We start from the raw sequence: 16,851 nt of genomic DNA, 5'->3' as shown, positions 1-16,851 counted from the left end.
TTTATTTTTTTTCTGCTGCCATCTTGACCAGGCCTCCCTGGCAGAGATACTGTCTCTCAATGGGACCTTTCCGGCTAAATAAAGGATAAATAAATCTAAAAGAAGGGTCTTAACTGACCAATAAAGATTTAAGAGACTTAATTATAAGGGGTTGCCTTGAGGACTGAGATCTGTTTGTGTGTTTGCTTGGGGAAGTTGGTCTAATGACAGCCTCACCATTACAAAATTATTTATGAAGAAATGTTCGAAAATGGGAGCTTTCCACCATGATTGTTACTAATGTGAGGAATATATGCATCAACCCCGTACTGTGAGAAAGCAGAGCTATTTTAAAAACAGCGGTTTGTCACCCATCAGCTCAGAAACCAGCACACTGTTGTGGCTTGGCTTATAAGAAGCTGTGTGTGCGCACATCCGCAAACTGCAACACACGGATGTAGATGCTCTGGCGACTCATCTGTGTTAATCACCCTCTTCCTCATAATGATGCACCGGGCATTTGTCCGTATAAGGAACTGAACTATGACTATCATCATAAGTGGTGTTGAAACCATTTGTCGCGTTTTGACGCAGATGTCAACTCCCTGGGCGGTTTCAGGTTGATGGTAAATTGGACGCTTGGACTGAGCTGGTCTGATTTGTCAACACATCCAGAGAAAAAGTCAGATGGTCAAAGAGTCAACAAGGAGGAAATCTGACGATGGATCCGGACAGTCCCAGTCCCATTACCAGGGTTGAGAGGACTTTCTGGAGCGTATGGGTGAGCCGCTGTAATATCTGAACCAATGCGTCTAATGAGATAAATGATGTATTAGATTTTAATCAGTGAAATGTGGATGTTAAGTCATCTTTCCCGTCTCCCTCCACCTCTCTCCTACCTCCTCCCCCTGCGCGCGCGCACACACATAGCTACGCACATAGCTAAACACACACACACACACACACACACACACACACACACTGTACATTGATATTTCTTTCTCAACCAAGTTCAGATTTGCTTCCTTGGCACAAATATAATTAGGTAACTATTTCCAAAGCACGTTACCCAAGGTTTTAAATGTACACAATAGGGCCAAAAGTATGTGGACACTTGAACAATACATATATGACTGGCTTTCCTCTAGATTTTTTAAACTAGCCACAGGGAGACTGATGTTGGCCAATAAGCCTCTGGTATTATGCAGGGTGACTAACTTTGGGGGTTTACTGGGATACTTAAAGCTGCTCTAATCAATTTTTTTGTTAATAATGGGTCATATGACTACATGTAATATGAAAGGTGTCACCAGTAGTGACAAACGAGAATTGCTTTGCTGCCGACAACTTCACTGTTTTGGTTCCCTCTCATTGCTCTCATTAATCCTGTTTCCAAAGAAAAGCTCTCATAAAACCACTGTTAGCTAGCCTGAGGATCAGACTAACAAAGTCTGTGACAAGCTGATGAACATAGTAGAGAAATGAGCAGTTTAAGAGCCAGATATTTCCATCAGGAGTTGGTGGAGAAGCAAAACTGAGCAAAAAGGAGAGTGAACTTTGGTCTTACATTGGACAGATGGCTGGAAGACTAATTATAATGAACGCTGGTGTTGCTGCTGAATGTGTAAACAGGGAACTCTTGGATAATACATTCATCATATTAACTTTATAAGTTGATAAACAGTCAGTGTTGTGCATAGACTACAGCTTGTTACTTTGCCCCCAGTTGGTCCAAAAAAATATTAAATGAAACACTGCAGATTACCATCATTAATGTTATTATTTATATCTGCTGTGAAAAACATGTCTCTTCATCCCAGTGGTGTTGGTTGTTGTTGTCAGAGTAAGTCTTTCCCGTTTTCTTTGTGGACCTCACTTTGTGCACGGGGACATTGTCATGCTGGAACAGGAAAGGAAACTGTTGCTGCAAAGCTGGAAGCTCTCTATTGTTTAAATAGCCTCATATGCTGTATGCATAAAGATTTTCCTTAAATGGAAGTAAGGGCCCTACCCAAAACCACAAAAATCAGCCTTAGACTGCAGTACAAAATAGTATATGTCCACATACTTCTGACTATATATTGTAAGTATGATAATTAAGAATTTTTCAAGAGAAATACAACAAATAGTATGCACATTAATACGTGATTAACTATAGTGAAATAAAGTAAGAAAGTATATTACACAAGGCACATATTATTTAAAAATTAGAAAAGAGAACATATAAACCAAATGTTGATAATTCGATAACAAATAAATCAAAAGTCTTCTTCTCTCTCTCCCTGTCTCTTTCTCAGTACTATATAACTGGAGCTGTGAACAGATTCCTCAGACCAGAGCCCGTTGACATAGTCAGAAATGACCCAAACTCCTTCCAGGAATCCGCAGTTGACAGTGAGCCTGCTAACTGTGGTCTCACAGAGGGGGACACTTGCAGAGGGGAAGTTGATGAAGAACAGCCTCTTGTGGCAGTGTCTCTGCTCAGCTCATCTCGGCCACTTGTTGCCTGGGAACATTGCACCACAGAAATCGACTTAGGGCCAGATGAAGAAAATATGCAGGATAAAACCCTACTGAGTAGAGGTGCTGAGGGCAAAGCATCTGAGGAAGGTGAGTGCATGAGTAAGGGACAGTTTACCAAAACAGGAAATGATGATGCATGCTCGCTCATTGCTAAAGATGCAGGAACAAGAGAAGACGAACAAGAAGAGAATGAAGATTGGAAATTGGACACTCTTGGGCACGATCGATATGAAAGACATGCAAACACCGTGTCACAAAACGTTATGGATGATGCAATGAGTGAAGACACGGAGGGAAGTGGAAGAAAGGCTGGTGCTGAAGAGGAGACTGATGGGGCAATGACACAACAGGATCAACAAAAATTGGATGAAATGGTGACAAATATCCAAATACAGGAAGAAGACAGTAAAATGCAGGGTGAGGTTGAGCACGATTTCAAATACTCACATGCTGTTTGCAGCATGGAGGCAGAAGAAACTGAGGTAAACTTGAGTCTAGAAGAGGAGGATAACACACACATGGAGGCGGAGACAACGGTGACACCTGAAGAAGTAGAAAACAGTGATGGTGTATTACAGCTGGCCACTGAAAATGAAAACAACAGACAAGCTGAAAATCTGCCCTCTGTCTGTGAAGAGTTGTCAGATGTTGACAGAGATTTTGAAGGAGACACAAGCGTGGTCTCATCAGACACTGCGCTAATGGCTTACGACAAAAGTGGCATTGTGTCAGAGGATGATCAAATAGTTGTTGGACAAGAGCAGATGATGCCTGATAGAGGTGAAGAATATGCATATGATAAAGCTGAGGATCAGAAAGAGGAGGAAGATGAGAGCGCAGTGGATGAAGATGAGCATAGTGCTGTTATTGAGGAAGAAAATGTCAATGAGTTGGCAGAGACGTCAAACAACCAGACAACAGATGAAGTCCCAGAGCAGGAAAATGACGTAGACACAGTAACAGACGACAGTCAAGAAGACATTATAACTGCATGTGTTGGATGCAGTGAGGACCTCACACAGATCACTACAACAGAGCTGCACAAAGCTGAATTCACAGACAGAGAACAAGAGCATGTGGCTGAGGATACTGAAGTGCAAACAAAAACAAGAGAGACAGATGATATGGAAACGAAAAGCCACGAGACAGTGATCGATGGAAAATCTGATGTAGACAGGAATAAAACTGAAGCAGAACAGGAGAGGCGTTTCAGTGCAAGTGACAACAATGAAGGTTGCATGGAAATAGCATGTGCAACCGCCGCAGTTACAGTAAAACCTGATGGTGAGGTTGGACAGGAAATAAGTGGAGAGTTTAAAAATATTCCCCCGGGTATATCTGAAGGCCGGGCTGTTGTGTCGCAGGAGCTAAATTCTATAACATGCGAGGAAACCCAAGAGGGAGTTCCTGAGTACAACAATGAGCCTAGGCCATATGAAAACACAATACAAAGGATCCTGGAAGGAGGAGATGACGAGGAAATTCAGACCACCCAATTACCAGAAGAGGTGGAGAGTGAGGAGCCAGAGATCCTTCAGAACAGTGGCAGCCGCAGTGGGGTTGACTATTTATTGTTGAGGGAGCGTATGGAGGAGGAACACGACTCAAGACTTACAACAACAGAGGAGAGTAAGAATATCTTTGATGAGGATGTTGGGATACTGAGCATTACTGATGCACAAGAATCAGAGAAACCACTTGCTGAACCAATAATTCAAGAATCAGGGCACTTATTTGTGCAAGAGGAAGCAGAATTATTGGACAGCTCAATGAAGATGGGGATCTCAGAAAAGGAATTTGAGACACACGTTGGCTCAGCAAATGATGGGACGACAAAAGAGCAACAAGATGTGACTGAAGAGTTTTTGGTTGAATTTGAAGTAGATGAAGGTTTATGTGATTCCAGAGAAGCTGACGCTGCTGGAGTTGGTCATGAGACAACAGGAGCAGATGAGGATGTGGCTGATGAAACTTTAAAACTTCTCGATGCTGAAGAACAGAGGATAAGTTTCTATGATGAATCTGTAAATGCCATAAACTCCACCAGCGGGACCTTCAGTTTCCTAGGAGATATTGCTGAATCCGGATTCCTGAAACAGTCAGTTGAGACGGAGCCTAAATTACTTGAGGATTGTACTGCGGAAATACAGGATGCAACAATTGAAATGCAAGATGCAGGGATAGATATGGAAGAAACAAGCTATGGGTTTGAGGCGGAGGTAGCAGAAGATGAAACGCAGAACAAAAATGAGACGGAAATATTAAATCTTCAGGTGGTGGAAATGACAACTGAGCTAACCACAGACACTGATGAAAAAGAAACTCCTATTGCAGGATTGGAATCATCTACACATATAAAAGCCGAGCTACAAGTTAAGACGTTGGAGACAGAAGTTCAAGTATCAGGTGAAGCACTGGGGGAAGTATTAACAGACACTGAAACAGCTGAAGATTCGATGGGAGCTGAGTTAGGACCAAAACATTTGACTACAATGTCAACAGAAGAACTGGAAAAGCATGAATCAGGTGGGAGTTACGCTGAAGAGACAGGTAGCTCAGTAAGTGGACGTCCAGATGTGATCGATGAGGAAATCCTTGACTTGTGGATACAGACTGCATTGTCAGAGGAGACTGTTGGCACAAAACAACAGGAGCAACAAATGGACACTGAAAGCGAGCCATCAAATGAGGAACAAGAAGAAATGCAGTCAGAGAAGGAGAAGGAGCAGTTGGGGGAGTCAAATTCACTGGGATCTGGATTAGTGGGTGACACAGAAATATCTTCATCAACAGCAGAGTCAGGAATTCTGGACCAATCTCTTGGTGATTTGGGAACAGAAAACAGTGAAACTCAGCTACTGAAATCATCTAGCACTGAATCATTTCAAGGCACAGATGACATGTTGGCTAGTATGTCAGAATCAGCAAACGTCTCTGAACTGTCTATAAAACAACCTGCATCTGAACCCCAGGATTTATTGATAGAAGTAACAGCTGAGGCAGGGCAATCGTATCTGAAAGAGGAGGAATTGATCACTGATCAGGAATCAGATAAATTGCAAGAAAAAACAGTAGAAGAAAGAGTTGAATCAGTTGAGATGGGAACTGCATCACAGAGAGAGATTGATGCTGAAGTAAGGAACCCTGAAGATGAAGATGATGATGTAGAGCAAACAAACGTTCAAGACGAGCCCCTTGAGACAAACGTGTCAGACTCTCTAAACGAAATCGGTTCAGAACAATCTAGAAATGACTCAGAGGCTTCGTTAGAGGAGGGAATTGTGTCAACAGATTCTGATTTACAAGATGAAACCTGTGTTGAATCAGAGAAAAAGTTAGCAGAGCTGCCCTCACTGGACAAACCACAGGCCCTGTGGTCAGAAGACATCGCTGAATCATCATCTGGGCTGGACGGGGCTGAGGTGGCAGAACAGTCGAGGACAAAGTCTGAGGATCAGATGGAGGTATCATTTCTCAGTTAACATATTTAACCATAAAAATGTCTCAATAAAGTAAATATGACAGTATTCATAACCTACACTTTTTTCCATCATTGCAGGTAGATGTCCCTGTGTTGGACTTCACCCCTCAAAAGTCAAGGATTGCTGTGAAAAACCCTAACGTGAGACCGCCAAAAGATCCCCGCTCCCTTCTGCATATGCCTTCAGTGGAACCCATGCCTTCTACACGTCTGCCAGTCAAAGTGCCTGCAGGTGTGCCTTTGGGAGGCTTGGGCATTGGAATAAAACTGCCCGGTAGGTCACTTACAACATGTGGAAAGCCACTATCTTGTGTCTTTTATGACCAGTTATTGTTCAAAGTCAGTGAATAATACTCATGTTTGTTTTTAGGGCTTGGCACTGGTTTTCCTGTTTTAAAAAAGACACCAAGGGTTGTGAGAGATGAAAATAACCCTGAAACCTCATCACAGGTACTATTGATAACCTTTGAATGCTACTTTTATCTCGTGTGGAAGTATATGTATCATTAAAATGTCACAATATCCACAGGAATCTGAGACAAAACCAGAGGAGAAGGATGACACTCCCAAACAAGATGAGGCGCAACAAAAACCTAAATGGATGCCACCAAGACAACCAGGGTAAAAAAAAGAAGACAGACAAGCTGTCAGAGTATTGACATTGTTTTATTCAGCACAAGAAATGCATCTTGTGTTCAGACATTTCTTCATTCTCTGTGTTTTCTCCGCAGATTTGGAAATCCACTCATGTCTGAGCTCAAGACCAAACTGAAGAAAACCACAAAAGAGTGAGAGGAAGATGAATTGTAATGCTTTGTGTAAATATCTGAATGTATTATTAAAAATGATTTCTTTTTGGTGTATTTATCAAACTGAATATAGTAATGAACTGTTTATCATTTCAATATATTGCGCTGTTTAACTTTTGTAATAAACTGTAACTGAAAGCAATGGTGTTGTCATGCTGTGCAAAATGTGGTTATACCTGGCTTCTTTGGGCTTTTAGCACACACAATCATCATCGCATCAAATCTCAAACAGAAAGCAATACACAAGAGGTTAAAAAAAGAGGAAAAGCACAGCTTTTGTTGGTAAAAGTAATTTGCTGTTGAAATGCGAATAGAGCCCATTAAACCACCACACAGATTGAGGAAATAATTACACTCTATGTTGGTAGATAGACATTATTGAAAAGAGATGCTGACAGATGTTGCTGAATAAATGTCTCAACATAACTGATAATGCTAAAGAAAACTAATCTGATAGAGAGTGAGGTGATTTCTACAGTCTTGGGCCCACATGATTGTACATTGAACTGAAAGGAGATAATGAAATGACATGGAAAAAACTAAGTTGAACATTTCTACAGGGACCTGCAATTTATACGTCCTACAAATTGATAACACATTAAAAGGAGGAATGACCTTGATTCTTCCAAAAGATGCTTGTTCTCCACTCAATTATGTTTTTCCTTTAATTTGCTATCCATACTATAATAATAATCAATATGAATGTAGTTTTACTCTGCTTCACAACATGACCATGTCCAATTGTAACGATTTTTTCAATAAGTAAAACACAAAATTGCGAAACATTTCTATGTTGGTATTAGTATTAATATTTTGATGACAGAGACACTTATTGGTGAATATGTCATCTTCAGTTTATAACCTTCATTTCTAACAGGGAGATCTATGGGATTGGAGCACACAAACAGAATTAACTGAAGTTGGCTGGGTTCATGACTGCATGTGTGTGGAGGAGCTGAAAGCATTGATACTTTGGATGTGCTCAGAGCCTCAAACATACTCCATTATGCAGCCCATGATCAGGGGATGCGTGTGAACTTCAAAGCTATTTATGTGCATCAGATGGGAATTCAGGGTCATTACATTGAGCAAAAGTGAAGAAAAATTTTTTGAACCGATTTGTGGATTGTGGAAAGTAAATAGATAGTAGAATAAGAGAGAACAGATTACGATAAATAGTATTTTACAGTTTGCACAGGACAGAAATAACATGATTTTGTTGTGTTGGAAAGACAAAACTACTTCACTTTATTTAATGATCAAATATATTATTCTCTTCCCCTAGAGAAGTTGTCATTGGAAAGCAAAAATTGTGGACATGCTTTGTAAAATTTTTAGTCAGAGCTTCTATCTCGTATTTGGAAAATGCAAAATGCAAAAAAGAGTTTTTTTTGGTTTTTTTTAAAGCTTTGTTGTAAATTGTTTATAAACGAAGCACTGTTTTCTTTTGTGTGTGTGTGTGTTTGTTTATGGCCTGGGGTGGGGGGGATTATGATGAAATGTGTGGACTGCATTGCTGCATTGCTTATAGTATCTACAGTTTGATTAAATGGAAAATAATAATAGTAATGAAAAATATATTGCAGAAATGATTTTTTCATAACAGTAGGTGGGAGTATTACCACCACATTGCATGGATAAACACACGAAGAAGAAGCTCTCAGCTGTGATTGGTTGGAATTTTCTATCCAATGAGTGAAGAGAGCTGACATTCAAACTAGAACGGCGCTTTGGAGGTGGCGATAGTATGACTTTTCTTGAGGTTTTTTTGGCATTTAGTTAACAATAGAGGATGTATCTTTAATTCAACAGAGCCTGAACTCTAAAAAAGCCGATATAACATAACACAAACCTCCACCAAGCAGTGCCAGTTTGGACCGGTAAGTCAGTGTCAGTGTACCAAACTAGCATTGGAAAAGAGTTAGCAACGTAAGTGACATTGCAGCGAAATGTTTTAATAAGTTTAAATTTCCTTTTCTTTAACCTTTCCAGTCAACGTTGGTTAATGTATTTTTAAACTCCCATGGTGTGTAATGTTGTTCCGTATTGTGTATGTTACCTAGGCCGTCTGCGACACCTCGTTGCTTGCTAAAGTTTATGTTTTCGACCCAACAAAACTCAAAGCGATGTTAGCTACTGTTAATTAACGTTAGTCAAACAGCCAATATACGCAACGGTCTGTTAATGGTTTTAGTTCATAATATACTGAAAGTGCTTAATGTCATGACGTGGTTAGAGGTCATCAGTTGGCTTTATTTTATGATTAGAAACGGTTCGTGTTTTGATTTGTCTACTTGTACCCGCTTGGCATTTTTATAAAGTAGTCCATACATAAAAATAGTAAACAGTAGCGTCAGTTTATGCTTCAAATGCATCTGACATAATACAGTGCTAAAAATATTTTAATCTCAGAGCTGGCAACAAATATGACATATTGGACCAATGTAAGTTTACATGATCTAGTAATGTAAGAGTAAAGATGTTTTGCATTAATTAAATCATTTCATTCACAGGCTGCAGGCACTGAGAATCTGAGGAGATTTGAACAAATATTTGCCAAGGAGTCTGAGTATTGTGCCCTGTCTCAAAAAAAACAAGACACTCCGGTTTATTTTGTGTGAAAGCACAAGAAATAGTCTAGCATGGCCGAAAAGGCAACAGCGCAGACCTCGTGTATTCAGGAAAGTCATGAGGCCGATGAATGCCTTGAAAATATTCCACCCGGAGCCACCACTGCAGCTCGGAATTCGAAACCCAAGGTCCAAGGAGGAGATGTGGAAGGATATTCCTCTGCACAACCAAGTAGAGAAAACAAGCCTCTCTCTGACATGTGTACCTTTGCAACTCCAGCAAGAAACAAGGGTGGAGTCCAGGCAAATTCACAGATCACTGGTCTTACACCGACTTTAAAATACTTTTATGATATATATAAATTGAATGAAAAACATATTGGCATGAAATGTCCATCTCCAGAACCTTTAAAACACGGAAACAATCCTCGTCAGACTGTGCCTTTTTTTCCCTTTGGCAACACCACAGCAAATTGTCAAAAAACAACCAGAAATGCCACCCAACATCCTGACTCAGATTTCTCCAGTAGCCATTCTGGGCGGTCAGTTGGTGACACACACCCTCGTGTGCAATGGCTGGATGAGGAATACTTCCCAGAAATTACTCTCCTTGATGTTACATGTGATTCCACAATGGAGCTGACTAGTAATGGACTAGCTTTTCCTGACGGTGTGTCTGTGACACCAGTATCTGCAAGGGAGTTGGTCAGGAGGCCAGAGCAGGTTGCTGATATGAATCCAAACTCTAAGACGAGTTCTACTTTAACCCCAAAGATTGAGATAAGTTCAGTGCTGTTGTCAGGAGGGGAATTATCCTCCTTGGAGGTCACTCAGGATATTTCACCAGTGGATAGTTTGAAAAACAACAAACTGTCCTCAGAGCTCAGTGTACAAATCATGGCAGAGACTAGCAGATTGGACAAGATTCAAATTTCAACTGAAGAGTTGTCAAGCACTCTTAATGGCAATGTCACCCACACCATAAGCTCATTTAGTGAACAATCTGACAAGTGTGCAGAGGGAAACACGGTGAAAGCTTGCTTGGAAGTAACTCGGGATATTTCTATGGAAAGTGTTTTGGAAAACAGCAGGCCTTCACTGGAGCTCAGTGGAAAAGACATGGCAAGGATTCAAACACCGATTGAGGACACACTCACTACCCATCCTGCTAATGTTACTCATGACATAAACTCCTCTCGTGACATGTCTGCTCAGTGTGCTGCGTCACAGTTCTCAACTTCAGGTATGCAGTGTAACACCAGTTCAAAGCTTGTCTCGTCTGAGCTTCCTGTTGAACCTGTTGAGACCACTGATCCTGTGGAAGCTAACAATGAAGAGCTGCTCACCAGCCATGATGCTGAACTAACCAGCAAGGTGGCACAGCCACTCTTAAAAACAACTGGATCTGTGAACAGCACGTTTACCACTCTCCAGCCCTCCCAGCTGAGCACCTCCACCGATTTAAACACTTCTGCTCAAATGTCCTGCCTTCAGAATAAAACATTGGATCTTCCCCCATCAAATGTTAGCAGTCCCACAGTGGAGAGTGAGGCTACAGGTCAGGCATGTTCAGTCCCTAAAAACACAGCTGAACCTTCCTTTGATATGAGCCAGGATTGCGCAGCTGTAAAGGCAAGCAGTTCGAGTGATGTTCAGAATGCCACTTTTGATAGGCATTCTCTTCAAAAATCCAGTGGTAATACCATTTTAGGGGAAGCTGGTGCAGCAAGCTTTTCCCTCCAGAACAACACTTTCGACAGTAAACCTCTTCCTAAACAGAATGGCACAATAATTTTGTCAGAAACTAGCTCAAGTGACGTTCACCAGAACACTTTAGATAAGCCCTCTCCTCCCGAGGTCTGTAATGCAACCACTAGTCCAAAGGACAACAAGTCTGAAGTCCACTCTCCTGAACTGTCAAAACATAGTGGGACACCAGCTGGTACAGACACTAATGCCAAGATGGATGACCCTCCTGAGAGCACCTTTGAAGCTAATCCTGCAGCAGAGGTAGCCTCTGGAGCTGGTCAATGTGAGACCAAGGATGATTCCACATCAGGTCTTCCTATGGCAGATGGATTTTCTGACTCTTTGGGTCATCAAAGCATGCATATGGACAACAACAAAGCAAACACATTCAATTTGGATGACACCCTAGATCTGAAGTCAGACTATTTGATTACTTCAACCCCAATGACTAACTGCAAAACTGTCAACTTGAACATTGAACGAGATGAGGGCAAAACAATAGCGGCACAGAAAAAACTGTATGGTCCCAGTAAGCCATTTGGTCAGGTGCCGCCAGACGTGCCATCGAACATTGTGTGTGACCGAAAGACATTCTTGACACAGCCTGCCGCTAAATCCCTATTGCCGTCCTCGAAAACATCGCAGCTGTTGAAATACAAGCCAGCCTCCATACTTCCAGGACGGTTTGAGCTATCAGGTCTGCCCATGACGAGACAAAGAACTAAAGTTGAAGCTTCAAGAAATGCAGCTGCCCCTAATGCACCCCAGCAGGTAGGATTAAAAATGTTTCCTCTTTTCTCTATCTTCTGAGTGTAATGTTCAGAGTATCTGCTAGTTAATGACATAGATTAAATTAACTCTAACCTTTGTAACTGACACAAGTTTTGCCTGAATCTATTGATAACGGCCTATATGTGACCTCATCTGTTTTTGTGTATTTAAGACCACAGGAATATCAAGCTCCTACAACTTACGTGCTGCAACAGGTAGGCAGTGTGTGTTCTTGTTTTTAGAAAAGGGTTGGTAGATTGTGAGGGGAATTGTAAGCATCAGTACACTCTATGAACTAAAGTTAAAAATTAGTTTCATGTAATATTTTTATACAAAGGTTTTAGTTTTGTTTTATTTTACTGAATTTTTTCTGTTCTTAGCTAAAATTAAGACTGAAGTTAAGTATAATGCTGTGTGCGCATAGTATCCACAATACACACAGTCTTGTCTTCCCTCTGTATGAACATTAGAATCCAAGCTGCCCAATTCTGGCTTGCGGAAAACGCAGTTGAGTGGCATACCGTCAGGCATCCAGAGATTTGCACCAGGTCTCAGGCCGCCATCAGCAAGAAGCAACGCCCCAGCTTCCTCAAATATTGACAAACTACGTGGACCTACAGGTACATACACAGTCAGACTTTATGTTTTGACTGTTAACTCTGGTCTTTAGTTGCAAATATGAAAAATAAATCTGACAATACAGAGTTCAAATTGGGTCTGGCTGTACGTATGTGTGATTTTTATATGTAATTGTCTTTTTGAACCCTGATAATAATCATGAAATGGAAAAGAAACAGCTAGCAAAACACCTTGAGAGTACTGTTGTGTAGCTACATCACCGTTTGTTTACCTGTCTTCTAGTAATATATTATGGTTATTTTGTGAAAAGATTAAAATATTAGTGATTTTACCTTTTTTAACTACAAATGGTTCAAATGAGTACTAAAGATGTTCCATCTTGACCTTGAAAGAAGTCTGATGTAATCTATTTTCAGTTTAAATATGACTAAAAAATGTTTATGCTAAGCTAACTGGCTGTATCTTCATGTTTAACAGACATATCAGGATATTGATCTTTTCATAACTCTTGTTAAAAAAAATCAAATAAATGCTTTAATGAGGACTGGGAGCCCATGTGAGCTGTTGTCTGCACTGTGGAATTAATCACTGATTAGACTGTCTTGTCCGACATGCATACTAATTGAATTGAATATAGTGTATCTGCTTTATTTATTTCTTTTTTCTTTTGTTAAACACACAAACAGCTACTAACCCTGTGATGAAGACTTCACAAACAAAGAAGCACCTCTTAACCAGAGGTGAAACTTTGCCAACAGCGAAGAAGAAGAAGCTGGGTAAATACTGAGCTTTTGTTTTTACCCCCAAACACTGCAAAGTAACACTGTAATCATTCAGATTGGTTGTTGCCATTGGGCTTTTCTTTTGTTTGTTCTTAAGATGTCTGTGGTTATAATGTCCACAAAAGCTAACTGATGACACCTTCAACCAAAACTGTACAAAACCTATTGTAATAGTGTTCAAACTTTTGACTTTTCTAAGCTCATTAAATAGAGATGACTTACCTATTCTTGCACCTTACAGCTGAAAATGTCCTCAGGCTCTTTATCTCATCCTTTCAGATGCTCCCTTGTCGTCTGGTTGTGTTGAAGCCTCAACATCTGTGTGTAATGTTGCAAACACAGCCAAAACCCTGAAACTGCCTACAACCGGTCAGAGAGCCTTGACATCTAACATCCAAAGAGATGGTAGGTTTGGATTTTATAATATTATTTTGTGATGCCAAAATATACTTTCTATGCCACTGGAGGGTTTTATGGGTCCAGTGAATTCAGTAACATTGACTTTCTGACTTTTCCGATCCTGCAGTGCCAGCCAGCACAGCTGAAAAGTCAACCTCTTGTGATGCTCCTAGTCGAAACAAAAGCCTGAAACAGCCTGCAACTAGCCAGAGAGCTACACTAGCTAAAGCCCAGGGCCATGGTAAGTTGGGAGTGCTGAGATGCCAAAATGGACAGCTTTAATAGGACTTTTATGGTAGGCTCCATGTACAGGCTGACTATCTGCATTTTAAGATCTTGTAGTTAGGTGTCCATCTTTAGGTTTGGTGAAAGCTGGGTACATTTTTTTTCCTGAATTAGAGCTCTTTCTTGCTGATATTTAATTTAATCAAACATGTTTTATTTAGCAGCCATTTTACAAGCCATCACAATGTTCAGTGATGGCTCAAGATGTTAAAGTACAGTCCTTGATCCAAATCTAAACAAGAGTACTCCTGCTTTCACTGCTGCAAATTCTTTTGAGACAAGGACCAACTATAAGCAACAACTAAATAAAGGGTTTTCATGTTTTCTGATGCTACAAAACTCTTGTTTACATCAGTTTTGCTTGTCTGTGTTAGAGTGACACAAACATAACATACTCTATATGGCAGTGTCATTTATTTAAATCATGGTAAGATGAACACATCTGAGTCAAACTGCTACAATATGACACAGTAGAAACCAGTTTAAGATTTAAGATTAAAATAAATTCTGTGGATAATTACAACTGACCAGCATCGCCATCCATGACCACATAGGAAGCAGCATTATACTTATGATAGGGAAGTTATAAATCTGGTAGTTGCCCATGTTAACCCAAGTCGGATGTACAGTAAATGGAAAAAAAAGTAATATTTATTTGTCCTCAGTAATGCGATAAATAAAATTGTATTGCAGGTTGTGCCAACTGCATCGTGCTTGAACAGCAAATACAGAGACTGAAAGAAGGTATGACTCGTTCCTATGGATTCGTCTTATTTATTGCAAATTATTTGGAAACATGCTGCAATGATCTGGCTTTGAAAAGAATATCATCTGTTCTGTACCACTCATCAAATAGTTACCTCAGTAATGAGTACATAGGGGAATAGTTGGGCTCTGAATGAAAGAATTGGAGGTGTTTACTATAAACTCATGTTTTAGTTGGATTATTAGGTCAGAGTAATGTTGTGTAATGTCTTTCCTAACAATTGTTATGTAATATTGTTTAACATATCAACAGGGATACAGCAGTTTGGCTATGAAGGCAATGTTGCTATAGCTTGAGTCCAGAGTAATTTAACATTGTAAAACAATTCAACCATATTCTAAAAATCACCACCTTTTTCACCTTTTGTCAAGATCCTAGTGTAGATTCATTTTGTTGCAAGCTTAAATATTTTAAATCTTTATTAATGCATTTTCCCTTTTTTATTTTCCAGAGCTGCTAAAGCACACTAAACAAGAAGAAGAAGGCTGATGTTAATTATTATATAATCCAAGGAAGAATTTTCAATCCTGGGGTGAATATTTTTATTTATTTTATGATTTTTCATTAATAAAAATCTTAATTTGTTTTTCACTTGTCAATGGATGATATTAAAATGCTAATATGTAACACTGATTTACTGATTGAAGTCAGTTTTTTTAACATGATGTACTATGTTTTGTTATGAGGTTCTTCAGAAAAGAATACTGGCTGTTGTAATTTGGTCCAATGTTATGCGCCCATTTAAAGATTTTATCATATGTCTCAAAAGGCACACAATAAATGAAAAATGGATGATCTTGTATACTGAATTCAATATGATGCCCAGTGGAAAATGGGATAGGGGGAAACCCTCACAAGCCCAATTATTGATTGAACCACAAATACCTTACAATGCTTTAAAAATGTTTCACAGGTTTATGTATTAGTGTCATGTGGAATTATCACTTTGTTATGTTATATGTGCATGTATACATGTCCAGGGACAACAGTTAGAAAAAAGCATTGTTCTATATCTGGTGCAATACAGTTATTGTACACTGTCCCTGTTTTAAATTAACCAATAAATTAAAATGAAATGAGTTACGCTGAAGACACAGGTAGCTCAATCATTGGATGTCCAGATGTGATCAGTGAAGAAATCCTTTACTTATAGATACATTTTCTGCGTTGTCAGCAGACTATTGGCACAAAACAACAGGAACAACAAATGGATGCTGAAATAGAGCCATCAGATGAGGATTTCACACGCAGTTAGAGAAGGAAAAAGAGCAGCTGAACAGAAATATCTTCAACAGCAGAGTTGGCTTCTTTTGACTGATCTCTTGGTGAATGGGGAACACAAAACTGAATGAAACTCAGCTATCGAAATCAGTAAGCACCAAGTTAATATGTACAACATTAAACATTATACTGCTATTACTGCTGCTTTCTGGCACTGCTGTTGGGAGAAGCCTTGCAACATTTAACTGTTCTTGGATATAATGACAAAGATCATTCATTCAACAGTTCATTTGTCATTTCAAGGCATAGATGACATGTTGGCTAGTAGTGATTTAAAAGATGTCACTGATCCTGCAAGCCTTAGATTCTCGGGCAGGGAGTTCCAGAGCTGAGGGGCCCTGACTGCAAAAGCCTGGTCACCTTTAGTCTTAAACTGGGACTTAGGAACAGCCAACATAGCCCTGCCTGAGGATCTGAGGCCACGCTCTGGCTCATATGGGAGCAATGTAGCTGGGAGCTGAACCATGAAGTGCTTTAAATGTGATCAGTAAAATCTTAAAATGAATCCTAAAACTTACTGGTGACCTAAAGGCTAAAACAGGGCTGATGTGATCTTGTCTTCTAGTATTTGTTAAAAGCTCATCAGCTGCACTTTGTACCCGCTGAAGGTGTGAGATCATTTTTTTGGCTTAACCCTGAATACAATGAATTACAGTAAAATAACTGATATGAAATAAAAGCATCTAGAGATTAGACGGAGAAAGAAAAGACCTGATTTTTGAGATGCTCCTTAATTGATAAAAACATGATTGAACAATGATTGTAATTTGTTTTTCAAATTAAAGGTCACTGTGAAAGGTTTCTGGCTGCAGGTTTGATATTTGTAGACAAGGATTGTAGACAAGTGCCAACCCACTTTTGAAGGCCATCCTATAGG

The 16,851-nt window shown here is 39.8% G+C and overlaps 2 protein-coding genes across 4 annotated transcripts; both read left to right on the top strand.

Annotated features, from left to right (window-relative positions):
• The first annotated feature begins 416 nt into the window (after window positions 1-416).
• si:ch211-136m16.8 (microtubule-associated protein futsch) lies at window positions 417-6,934 on the top strand. Its single transcript, XM_044338420.1, has 6 exons — window positions 417-760; window positions 2,277-5,966; window positions 6,062-6,257; window positions 6,354-6,433; window positions 6,513-6,604; window positions 6,715-6,934. The coding sequence occupies exons 1-6, from the start codon at window positions 701-703 to the stop codon at window positions 6,773-6,775; spliced, it is 4,179 nt and encodes a 1,392-aa protein (XP_044194355.1). The 5' UTR covers window positions 417-700; the 3' UTR covers window positions 6,776-6,934.
• A 1,539-nt stretch (window positions 6,935-8,473) lies between these two features.
• Window positions 8,474-16,178, top strand: LOC122971691. Of its 3 annotated transcripts, none has more exons than XM_044338435.1 (10): window positions 8,474-8,672; window positions 9,306-11,882; window positions 12,055-12,097; window positions 12,353-12,502; window positions 13,148-13,237; window positions 13,523-13,648; window positions 13,770-13,883; window positions 14,621-14,671; window positions 15,145-15,225; window positions 15,871-16,178. In XM_044338435.1, the coding sequence occupies exons 2-9, from the start codon at window positions 9,435-9,437 to the stop codon at window positions 15,180-15,182; spliced, it is 3,060 nt and encodes a 1,019-aa protein (XP_044194370.1). In that variant the 5' UTR covers window positions 8,474-8,672; window positions 9,306-9,434; the 3' UTR covers window positions 15,183-15,225; window positions 15,871-16,178. The 3 variants fall into 3 exon arrangements, with proteins under 3 accessions (XP_044194370.1, XP_044194369.1, XP_044194368.1); XM_044338434.1 differs by having other exon boundaries at window positions 15,868-16,178; XM_044338433.1 differs by lacking the exon at window positions 15,871-16,178 and having other exon boundaries at window positions 15,145-15,486.
• Window positions 16,179-16,851: the final 673 nt, after the last annotated feature.

Source organism: Thunnus albacares, chromosome 20 (genome assembly GCF_914725855.1).
Source record: "Thunnus albacares chromosome 20, fThuAlb1.1, whole genome shotgun sequence".
In the NCBI taxonomy this organism is placed as follows: Eukaryota; Metazoa; Chordata; class Actinopteri; order Scombriformes; family Scombridae; genus Thunnus; species Thunnus albacares.
This window is presented reverse-complemented; position numbering and strand designations above follow the sequence as displayed.